Raw genomic sequence first — 11,930 nt, forward strand, 5'->3', positions numbered from 1 at the left:
TCTTTTTTTTATTATTATTATTATTGATATCATAATACATTAGGAGGTCATTCATAACAAAGTATGATAATTACAAACATAACTACAAAAAAATAGTTAAAACACTATGATTCGTCTGCGCGAATGCACCCTTAAAGCTGCAGTATGTAATTGTGAGAAATCACGCTGTTGTTCTGAAAATATTGACTTTAATCTTGAAATATTACAACTTTAATCTTGAAATATTACAACTTTAATCTTGAAATATTACAACTTTAATCTTATAAAATTACAACTTTATTCTCGAAATATTACAACTTTAATCTCGTATTACTCAGATTTCTTTTTATTTGATATCTAATCACATTCAATACAAAAGCAAGTTATATGTATTTATTGATAATGTTACACAGAAAAGACACAAAGTTGTATTATTGCCAGAGAAGCCAAAATATACTGATTAGCGATGCTGTTCTTTTTTTATACGTAACAACAATAGCAGACATTGAAGAATATGCAATTAATGTAGTATGGATATACAGTAGATGACAACAAATTTGTTGCTGAATAAAAGAGGAAAGTGTAGAGAGAAAAGTTCAATGAAGTCATTAAAGCTGCACAATCAGGAGCAGCAAAATGATGATTCCCACTAAGTTCCAAGAAGAGCCGAGTCTGATTGACGAATTCGTTTTTTCACAAGTGACAGTTGGTGTCTTCATCAAATCTCTGATTCCGTCAATTTGTACAGTTGACCAGTTGAACTGTAAAAACAAAAGAATTCCGTTCAGGAAGTTACCAAGGATAAAACGACAGAGCTTATTTTGTTTCTCTGTGCTGAGTATGCTCAAATGTATATTTATAGCTATAGTCAATGACTTATTAAATGTATCCAATGAAAACAACAACTCTGACTTGTATTTACCTTGTCGTCGACGATAATCTGGACTTGTGGTATGGTCTTTAACAAAGTTTCATACGCTTGTATATCCTCATATTCTGGAGTTTGTGTCGACAATGAGTTAGAAATGGGTTCAGACCTGCTGCACGACGACAAACATCACAAACATATTATGTGAAAACTGGCAGACTTATATAATATTATGGAGAATTCTCGTGAGTCTTACTTGTCATTTGATTTCATAGTTAAATATTGTGTAATTGGGTGGCTGAGGCAAGTGGTGATGGGGAGAGCAGGGTAGTACAACAGGAAAGCCAGACACATCTCATCAGTGGTCCCTAACCCGAGCTGTAGGGGAGGAAATGACAGGTAGTGGAGGCAGAGTTGGGGTCAATTACATTTTTTAGTTTTCAATTACTCATGTTCAATTACAATTCAATCATGATTACAGTGACCAGCATTTTTTTTTTTTTTCAAATACAATTGAATTACAATTATTTTGTATCCTCACATAGTCAATCACAATTACGTTATCAATTACTAAAGTTCGATTACAATTATTCACAATTACTGAGTCTCTTAAGTTAGCTTTCTGTTAGCATCTCTTATGATAGCGGGTCCTAAATCAGCTGTAAAAATAAAAATATATCAACTAATTTCTTTCCTATCTGTTGGTTTCCTTGTTGGTCTTCCTAATCAATGAAAATATAGTTTTTAATATTTTTGGTGTGGGCGTCTGAGCCTTTTTTGTGTCATTATACCCCAAGATTATTTTATTAATTTATTTTTTTAAATGGTAAAATGTGGGAAACGCTTGATATGAAACATATTTTAATAATTGTTGACTAGATATGTGTATAACTGTACATACAGAATTGTAGCATGGTTCCTTAGTTTTGCGTTAAATTATAATTCATGACAATTACAATTACAAAGTCAATTATCTGAACTCAATTACAAATTAATTACGATTACGACAGAAACAGATCTTTTTTAAATTACAATAATAATTACGTCATAATTGTAATGAAATATCAATTACGCCAATACAATTAAAATTGATCCCAACCCTGATTGGAGGTGATGCTATCTTTGAATGAAACAGTCAAAATATGTTTCTGAAACAATACGGGTCTTAATGTAATAACTACAATCTAAATACATGAATGAGTCGCTTGAAGATAAGGCTAACATTGTCTGTCATTAGCATTATTAAGGCGTCATGAAGGCTGTCATTAATTGTCGTTGGCTAAATTATGACACCTTTGGAGCTATGTTGGCATTTCTTGGGTTAGGTGGAGAGAGTGGGGTTAGGTAGGGTTAGGGTTGGGGTGACAAATGACACAACAGCCTTCACGACACCTTATTAATGCTAATGCCAGATGTCATGTCACAATAAGGACAGCGTAATGTCAGCCTCAATGTATAAAACTTCAAGTAAAGTGTAACCAAGTATTTCAAACTAAAAGCATTTGAAGATTCTTCCAGTTTGTACTCACGTTTGTGACCTTAGAACGATTGGTAGTGCTGTATGTGCACTCAATTATGATGCTGTCATCCTGTCGTGGGAAAATAGGATTAGAAAAACCCAAAGTACCATGGTAACGGATAATAAATGAGCACCTTACCAAAGAAACGTACCGGCTTGATTGTCTTGATGGTCCCCAAATTCATAGCTTGTTGCATTTCAAAGTCATAGTTTTCATCCACGCCCAAGAAGTCTATCTGTTGACCATCTCTATGGAAATCAACAACAAAGGAAATCAGACTGAGAAATAGAGTTGCAAAAGGGGCGGGAAATTCCACTGGGACTTAAGATTGGGAATTTTGAGAATATTCAAAAATTAAATCTTTTCATGGGAATTATTTTTTAGAATTAACCGAATCGTGAGACTAATTTTAAATGACTTTATCATATCCAAACATTAGCAAAGTATTAGCAGCCATGCAAAAACAATAGAATTAAAAAAACCAAGGTTGCAAATTTCCAGCATTATTCAAAGTTGGAAACTTTCCATTGTAATTTATTGGGGGAAAATACTGGGAATTTAGAAAACTGAAGGTTGGCCATTAACAGGGATGTTTAATATAGTTGGGAAATATATTAGCATCATTTCAAAATAGAAAGTGTTTACCGAAGTAAATGTACATAGTGTGTTAGGATTAGGTTTAGGTTTAGGTTTAGGTTTAGGTTTAGGTTTAGGTTTAGGTTTAGGGTTAAGGTTAGTCTTAGTTACTTGACCTAAACTGGCCAATGAGGGGCGCTGCGTACGGATAGATTGTCGGTATATTGATAGGGCAACCGTACGGATAGCCACTGCCTTTAAAAGATTAGCATCAGTTATCATTTCCTCCCTTTTGCAACCTTACAGAGAAAACATTCAAAGAAAACAACAAAACCCGATTTGATTGGTGATTAATGATCTAATTCAGGGGTGTCAAACTCCTTTTAGTTCAGGGGTCAAATACAAAGTACCATAGTGGATCTTAAGTGGGCCACAAATTTCAGGAAAATTGAGTTCTTTGAACAATTTGAGATTTAAAATGACATTCGTGTGAAAAAGCATGGCAAATTGCGATCCTCCAAATATTGTGGCGTTTCATTGAATTTGTGTTTGGTCTAGAGCAGTGGTTCCCAAACTTTTCACAGTCCCGTACCCCTTCACACCTTTAACCTGAAGCCATATACCCCCTACCCCTACATACTAAATAAACATAATGTCATATACACATTTAGAACTACAGTGAACTTCGTCCCTGAACTTTAATTATCCTGTTGAGGAATAATACATAATAATGACTAGAATATTTGCATTACCTGAAGAAAAAGTGATGATGCAGGTGCTGGCCCGCATAGTCCTGCCTTAACTTAGCATTAGCATGAGCTAGTATTAAATCTAGCATTAACATAAGCCCAGCAATGACATTAGCCTGGCATTAACATTGATCTTGCATTAACTTTAACCTAGCATTAGCATTAGCCTAGCAATAGCATTAACCTAGCATTAACATTAACCTAGCATTAGCCTAGCAATAGCATTAACCTAGCATTAACATTAACCTAGCATTAGCCTAGCAATAGCAATAACCTACCATTAGCATTGGCCTACCATTAGCCTAGCATTAGCATTGACCAAGCATTAACTTTATTACCTAGCATTAACATTAGCCTAGCAATATCATTAACCTAGCAAAAATGTTAGCATTAGCCTAGCAATAGCATTAGCCTAACATTAGCATTCACTTAGCATTAGCATTCACTTAGCATTAGCTTTAACCTAGTATTAGCCTTGCAATAGCATTAGCCTTGCAATAGCATTAGCCTTGCAATAGCATTAGCCTTGCATAGCATTAGCTGCTTCATTTATATTCTCATTTCAAATTTTGTCACAGTGTTTTTAATTTTCATTCACATACCCTATGACAATTTGCGTACCCCTGGGGGTACCCGAACCCAACTTTGGGAACCTAAAGCAGTGTTTCTCAAATGGGGATATGTGATGGCACTACAGGGGGTACTTAAGACACAGAGAGAGGAAAAGTAGTAAATGAAAGTATAAAAAATATGGGGTTTTGTATTGTTTATTTTTAGTTAAAAATGATAATCACACTGAATATTACCAGCAACTCACAAAACCACAAAAAAAAAAAACCCACACAAAATAGGAGAAAAATATACTGAATAATAAAAACAACAGACAACAACAAATTACACAAAAAACACACACACTAAGAGAGAAATATACTTACCATTACCAGCAACACACAAAATGACAACAAACACACACTAAATAAAAGAAAAATACACAAGATGACTACAAAATACACAAAGCTAACAGAGCAAAATACAAAACGACATAAGAAACAACCATACGACACCAAAAACCCACACAATGAGAGATAACAATTTAAATAGTATCAACAACAGAGAAACATATACTGTATATACTAAAAAAAACAGACAAACAAAAAATACAAAACACACAAAAAGATAATAGAAATTATTTAGATTAAAATGAACTAAAAATACAAAGGTCAGTTTTGGTCCCACATCAAGAGGGAGATGACCGTAAATGATTAAAAAAAAACTAAAAAAAAACTATAGAAATAAATCTATTCAAAAGGCACTAAATGCTGTTTCATTTTTCTTGTTTACAAATGTGTGTTAACACTCATTCATTCCATCATTATGTTTTATAGTTGTTTTTTTCACAGAAGTCTGAGTAAAATGTTGTAGTCAGACATAAGGGGGTACTTGCATTCAAAAGTAAGAAAAAGATGGTACTTGAGCCAAAAAAGTTTGAGAACCACTGGTTTAAAGGGGCGAATTTGGCCCCCGGGCCTATAATTTGATACATGTGATCTAATTGCCCAGATGGGATTAAATAAACCAAACTCCTGGATTATTGTTCTTACCTGAAGTGACCAACTCGGACTTTCCTTCCAGCCAGGTGAGTGTGTAAGAGCACAGCAAAGACATGAATGTCAGGCATTGGATTGACAATCTACGGGTGGGGAGGAAGAATTCATTTGTACATTTCCAAAAAAAATGTGCAAATAATTGATGGTGGATCAAATATTTGAAATCTTTAAAGAAAAACCTGAGAAAAGTGAGACGTGTGGCAGACGCCGTAACTGTGGAACTGATCTGCCTTAGGAGGGATGTTGTACTGCATGTGTTCCATTTTCAGCATACCAAAGTTCAACACTCCCACATCATGCTGCCTGAGTTCCGAGGTGTAGTACAGTCTTAATCCAGAGCTATCGATAATGTCTACACAGAAAATGAACAAGAATTATTATTGTTTATCTTAAAGACATTTTAATTTAATTAATACAAATGATTGTGGCTTTACCTGCTCTCCCTTGAGGATTATTGTAATGGATTTCCAGTCTATATATTTCATTTTCTCCATTTCCAACAGGAATACCTACATTTTCTGGAAGCTCATATATCTAAAGTTTCAGAAATACAGCAATGGTCAACTCCAATAAGCAAAAATAACAGGGATATACACTCAATGTAGTTAGAAAAACTCATGGATGAAATTGAATATAACTCTTTTACCCCTCCTCCCACTGCCCATGAGGCCACGACTCCAAAACACACGTCGCCCGTGTCCCCTTTGTAACACTGGTGGTCGTAGGTTTCCGTCACCACAGGAGGACAATGGTACAGCAGCATGTGGTGAACAACTTCATGGTTATCAATTATGGGTTCCATCTAAAGTGTGGGATACAAAATGATAAAAAAAGAAAAAAAGGTCATACACATCATCAAATAAAACAAGAGTTATATTAGTCATCAATAATGAGGATTCACATCAAAATGAAATAAAAAAGGTACATCCTCCACCAGTGCATATTTTGACAGCAAATTTAGATTTATTTTGTCGTCTTTTGACTGAAATGCAACTTAGTTTTTGTCATAATTTATTTAGTCATCAGGACTATTTCAGTTTTAGTCAACTAAATGACATTATGATATTAGTCGACTAAATCTGTTAGCTAAATCTAAAAGCATAGGTTTTGCATTTTCCAACTCTTCAATTACCATGTACAGTATTATCAACCTGATATGGGATGGAATTAATTCCACGCAACAAAAGTAGTTGTGATTGGATAGCTTCCATAAAGGAAACTTAGTACGGAATAGATTTCGATCACATGTGAACGTTGTAGTTTAGTTTTTATTAGTAAAAAAAAAAAAAAATATATATATATATATATATATATATATATATATATATATATATATATATATATATATATATATATATATTATATATATATATATATATATATATGTGTATATATTATCATATATCTATCTATAAAGAAAGGGAGCACTGTCTGTCTGTGTGTTCCTCAAATATCTCTGCAGATCAGGCTCAGATTGACCTGAGACTTTCAACATGGCCGCTGCTTGGTTCAAAGGTGTGAGACGTCAGATTTGTTTGGTCAACAAACCTAAATATCCCTAACATCCCACCTTCAAACACAACCTCGTTTGGTCATTCATGAAAAATCTACTTAACCTCCCACTTTCCAATATAATATAATATAATATAATATAATATAATATAATATAATATAATATAATATAATATAATATAATATAATATAATATAATATAATATATTATATTATAATATAATATAATATAATATAATATAATCTGCTTCATTTATTATTATTATGATTATTAACAATGGACTCAAAATGGCTAAAATCAAACCAAAACTAGCAAACTGATATGATTTATTTTTCTTCTAAATTTGATTTTAAATCTCTCATTTTAAGTTAAAAAAAATTAGGGAATGGATTAATTGTGTAAAAAAAAAAGAAAAAAAATGTTACCAGATATATGTGATGTTTTGTGGTTAGCTTTGGAAGCTTCATGGTTTTGCAGTGATAGTAGGTGGTGATGGGAGGGACAGTGATCTGAGATGAGGAGGAAAATGTCAATCATTACCATTATTAGAGTAGGTTGGCAAGACTATCAAAAAAACAACTTACATTTTCCACGACAGCATTAAAATAGTTGCCGTTGCTTGGAGCTGTCCTTGTCATATAGTTCAACAGATTCACTTCCTTGGTGCCTCTGCGGGACGCATGGTACAGAATTTCATCCGTTGTCCCATAGGCGTAAATGATCTTAATAGGTTGAGCCTTTGAAAAGAAACAATTGTTGTCGTGCAATGTGATCCTGTGCACCAAACATAATTTTAAGAACCTTTATTATTTTGTTGCCTTTTGTCATTCGCTCTGACTGCATTCAAGCACACACTGGACAATAGCAGTTGCATAAAAGAAGTGAAATGGTGATACTCAGGTCACTCGGCAAACAAGAAATCTCACGGTGATGTGGAAATCTTTGTCGTCGCACGTTTGAATCAACCTTCGGAAAGTCATTGATGTTTGCTCTTCATTTTCTTCCATAGAGAGGAGAGTGTAGCTCTGCAGCTCATCAACCACAGGTGCCACGTTCCCTGTGGCATGTTGGTCCTAATGGACAGAACGTCATCATACAATAAGAACAATATGACTGTGGCAAAGCCTGAAATACACAACTTAAGAATGATTCGTTGATTTATATTTTTCAGTCGCAATCACATTTTCAATTACCCATGTTCGACGAAAATCCAATTACGATTGCAGTTACCGACATTTTTTCCAATTACAATTAAATGACAATTACTTCTAATACTAAAATTACGTTCTCAATTGCTAAAGCTCAATCTGAGCCTGAAATAAATAACCTAATAAAAGTTAACCTTCCTCTTGTGTTAGCTTTCTGTTAGCATCTCTTATGATAGCGGGTCAGTGTAAAATACACTAAAAACAAATAGCTATCATCTAATTTCTTTCCTATCTATTTGTTGTCTTGTTACACTTCCTAATCAATTAAAATGTAGGTTTTAATGTTTTTGCTGTGGGCGTCTGAGCCTTTTTTGTGTCAGTAGACCCCTCGGTTTAATTTTTTTTTTAAATGGTAAAATGTGGGAAAAGCTTGATATGAAACATATTCTAATAACTGTTAACTGCATATGTGTAGAACTAATAATAATAATACATTACGTAGAACTGTAACATGGCTCCCCAGTTTTGCGTTCAATTATAATTGACAGTTTTTTTTAGAATTTTCATGCCAATAGTCAATTATCTGAACTCATATACAATTTAACTTCGATTACAACAGCAACAGATTTTTTTAAATTACAATGACAATAATAATTATCAATTACGCAAATACTATTATGATTGACCCTGACCCTGGTATCGATGCAACAGAAAGTATTTCAAATGTAATGTAAACTGTAAAAATAGAGTTTTCTCTGACTGTGAAGTAGCTTCCGTTGGGTCCAAATCCTCCGATGATCATATCTGCTCCTGCCATTCCTCCATTGGGACTGAATCCAAAGCCGATCCAACCAGTGGTGTTGACCACCAGTGTAAATGTGATATCTCCCTGCAAATCATCAAAGCCCCATTCCATAAGGAACAGGTGATCATGATCCAGATACTGCTTAAAAGGCATGGTGGAGTTCATTCCCCATACTGCCCCTTTCATGATGACCAGCACAAGGCAGAGAAGAGGACGACGCGGCTGGGAACCCATGATGTCCAGATATGAGCCTCTGGTTCTCAAACTGAGATTTATACTGTGGTCTTCTCCCCCCACCCACCCCTCCCTCTCCCATGAAACACCTGCACCTCAATGCTCTCAGGTGATAGAAGCAAAAAAAAAAAAAAAAAATGCAGAGTCATTGCCCAATTCACCCATGCATGGCAACAAAAACCACTTTATGGATTGTTTAACAACTATTACTGCAGTTTTTGCACACCTGGCAGGGATATCACAGCAACTAAATATTGTTGCATCGTTCACGCTGCAAAAGTCTCATATACATGCTTTATTTGTACATCCAGATGTATTAACCCTGCAAAAAGTTGGGAGTAAGTTTCCAGTTATACCAAACTATTTAGAAAATTTTATTTTTGGTTACCAGTTTGTCTTCCCTCCTCCTTGCTGACAAGGTGAGAGAACAAACAAACAAACAAACAAAAGTAACCCTGCCAACATTTGTCCCTTTCTTATATTACAAACTGTTAATTTGAGTGAAAACAATCTGAGTGTTGTAGGAATGTGAGTAATCTGGTCCCTGTGAGCAATGCTTCAAGTCCTTGGTGCTCAATGTTGCCGTAGATATTTTGTTGTTGTTCCAAGGTGCATTAGTGTGAATACTCACATTTAAGGCAAGGCAAATTAGGGATGTAACGATTCACTCAACTCCCGATACGATTCGATTCACGATACTGGGTTCACGATACGATTCTCTCACGATTTATTTTACAAAATGGGACTGTATATAAATGACTGAAAAATATTCCTTTATTTTTTTTGGGAAAATACTACACTATTTTTCATTGTCAAAAGAATTCCTTGATAAACTATTCAAAACAATGCAATTTAACTAAAAATAAATCTTGAATGAAATAAATAAAGGAATAATACAAATGAAGAAGAAGCTTATTATCTAAATTCTGGTTCTATAGTAAACAATACAAAACTGTCAAATAGTTATTTTTCTTTTTAAAAGTGCAACTGAAAATGTATTTTGTGCCTTAACAATTGGACTAAAAAAACAAAAAAAAAACATTCATTTTACTGTATTTAGGTCAGATATTTGTTTGAACCAGCAGAGGGCGCTGGTAACCCAGTGGTCAGTTGGCATGCAGATATTTTGCAGTGAAGAAGAGATGCTATGCTAGCTGACAGAGCAAATAGAAAAACGTAACTTTTACAGATATTCACATAATATTACAGATATTCTTTCGGTGCTAAAGGGGTAATGAATCATTTATGAATATGTTTAAGAGTAGAAGGCGGCCAGAAAAAAAGTATTAGCAGATTTCGCTCGCCGCCAACACTTCTGGGTAGCGCCCTCTGCTGGTTAAAAAAGTACTGCAATTCAATTTTCACAGCATCGATGTGAATCGTTATACCTATGAATCGATTTTTAACTGCCTTACGATTAATCGTTACATCCCTAAGGCAAATGTATTTGTATAGCGCATTTCATACACAAGGCAACTCAACATGCTTTACGTGATCAAAAAGTGCAACAGAAAACATTCAACAGCCTAAAATCAATAAGAACATTAAAGTCGGCAAAAAACAAAAAAAACAACACATTACATCAACAAATGACCAAAAATCTCCCTTGCAATCATACGCAGTAGAGAAAAGAAGTGCCTTTAACTTTGATTTAAAAATGTTCACATTGGATGCTGACTTCAGCTCTGCTGGCAGTTTCTTCCACTTCTTTGCAGCATAACAACTAAAAGCAGCATCACCATGTTTACTGTGAGCTCTGGGCTCCATTATCTGACCTGTGTCCACTGACGTATTCTGGACCAAACCCATTCACAGATTTATACACCAGCAGCAGAACTTTAAAGTCTATTCTGAGGCGGACTGGGAGCCAGTGTAAAGACTTTAAAACTGGAGTAATGTGCTCTGACCTCTTTGTTCTGGTTAAGACCCAATATTTAACTGATATGTTTTGTCTTTTTTTTAAAAATGTTCTTAATTTTATCAGTGGGCAGTCTCAGTTTCAAGTCCTGATAGATGGAATTCTTTCCGTGCAGAGTTTGCATGTTCTTCCTGAGAATGTTGGAGTTTCTAAATTACTGTATAATAGAGTGAATGTGCCAGTAACTGTGAGTGTAATAGTCTAAATGTCTCCTGTCTATTAATGGAGTAAGATGGATAGGCTTTGATGAAATTCCACTTATCTTAGAGGACAAAGCTATACCCAAAATACACAAAAGTTGTGAAAACTTGTTATTAACAATGACATTATCACTGACCATATATATATATATATATTTTTAAATGACTAGATAAAACCCTGCACTACATCCACATGTGTTTGAGTTGTCCTTCTTTTCCCATGTGTTTGCTGCATTACAATATCTCTACCTCTTAACAATCAAATAATAAGGCACTAGAAAGAATACACTTGTCTGTGTTGCGTTAAGGGGTAGTGGCCAGCTGAGGGCGATCGACCGATTAAGGAGACATGTTCACGGTGACTCCCTTTGCTTTGACATGTTTTTTTTTTTTTATTATTATTTAATTTCCTTTTTTTTTTTTTTTTTTTTTTTTAAGCAATCTAATTCTGGAGTATTCCTGCATAGAGGATTAAACTCAAACTCAAATTAAACGCATTAATTACATTTTTGATTATACATTTACATTCATAATTATTATTGTTAATATTTTATTTTTATGGTATCGATACTTTTTAATACCAACATGTGTCAAATAAGTGAAACTTGTATTTAAGTATACGGCCTCCCTCCTATTTAAGGATGACTTTTTGTGTTTTATTGTGACTTTAATGTTTTGTTTTTTTTTTTTGTAAGTGATAATCTAATTCTGAAGTATTCCTGCATAGAGGGTTAAACTCAAATTAAACACATAATAATAAAAACACACAATTAAAAAAATTACTATGTAAAACATTATTCTTATTCTTATTAT

The 11,930-nt window shown here is 34.1% G+C and overlaps 1 protein-coding gene across 1 annotated transcript; it reads right to left on the reverse strand.

Annotated features, from left to right (window-relative positions):
- Window positions 1-567: 567 nt before the first annotated feature.
- moxd1l (monooxygenase, DBH-like 1, like) lies at window positions 568-8,994 on the reverse strand. Its single transcript, XM_028439956.1, has 13 exons — window positions 8,721-8,994; window positions 7,739-7,885; window positions 7,397-7,549; window positions 7,238-7,321; window positions 5,946-6,101; window positions 5,734-5,833; window positions 5,479-5,651; window positions 5,294-5,382; window positions 2,519-2,615; window positions 2,377-2,436; window positions 1,104-1,225; window positions 902-1,019; window positions 568-740 (listed from the first exon to the last, which is right to left on the reverse strand). Exons 1-13 carry the CDS (start codon window positions 8,949-8,951, stop codon window positions 588-590), a joined length of 1,683 nt encoding a protein of 560 aa, XP_028295757.1. The 5' UTR covers window positions 8,952-8,994; the 3' UTR covers window positions 568-587.
- Window positions 8,995-11,930: the final 2,936 nt, after the last annotated feature.

Source organism: Gouania willdenowi, chromosome 24 (assembly GCF_900634775.1).
Source record: "Gouania willdenowi chromosome 24, fGouWil2.1, whole genome shotgun sequence".
Taxonomy (NCBI): domain Eukaryota; kingdom Metazoa; phylum Chordata; class Actinopteri; order Blenniiformes; family Gobiesocidae; genus Gouania; species Gouania willdenowi.

Coding starts and splice junctions, on each gene's coding strand:
- moxd1l (XM_028439956.1), bottom strand. CDS start 8,951: ATGAAAGGGGCAGTATGGGGAATGAACTCCACCATGCCTTTTAAGCAG. Junction 1,020..1,103: donor ACTATGAAATCAAATGACAA/GTAAGACTCACG, acceptor GTCGTCGTGCAG/CAGGTCTGAACCCATTTCTA. Junction 741..901: donor AGATTATCGTCGACGACAAG/GTAAATACAAGT, acceptor TTGTTTTTACAG/TTCAACTGGTCAACTGTACA.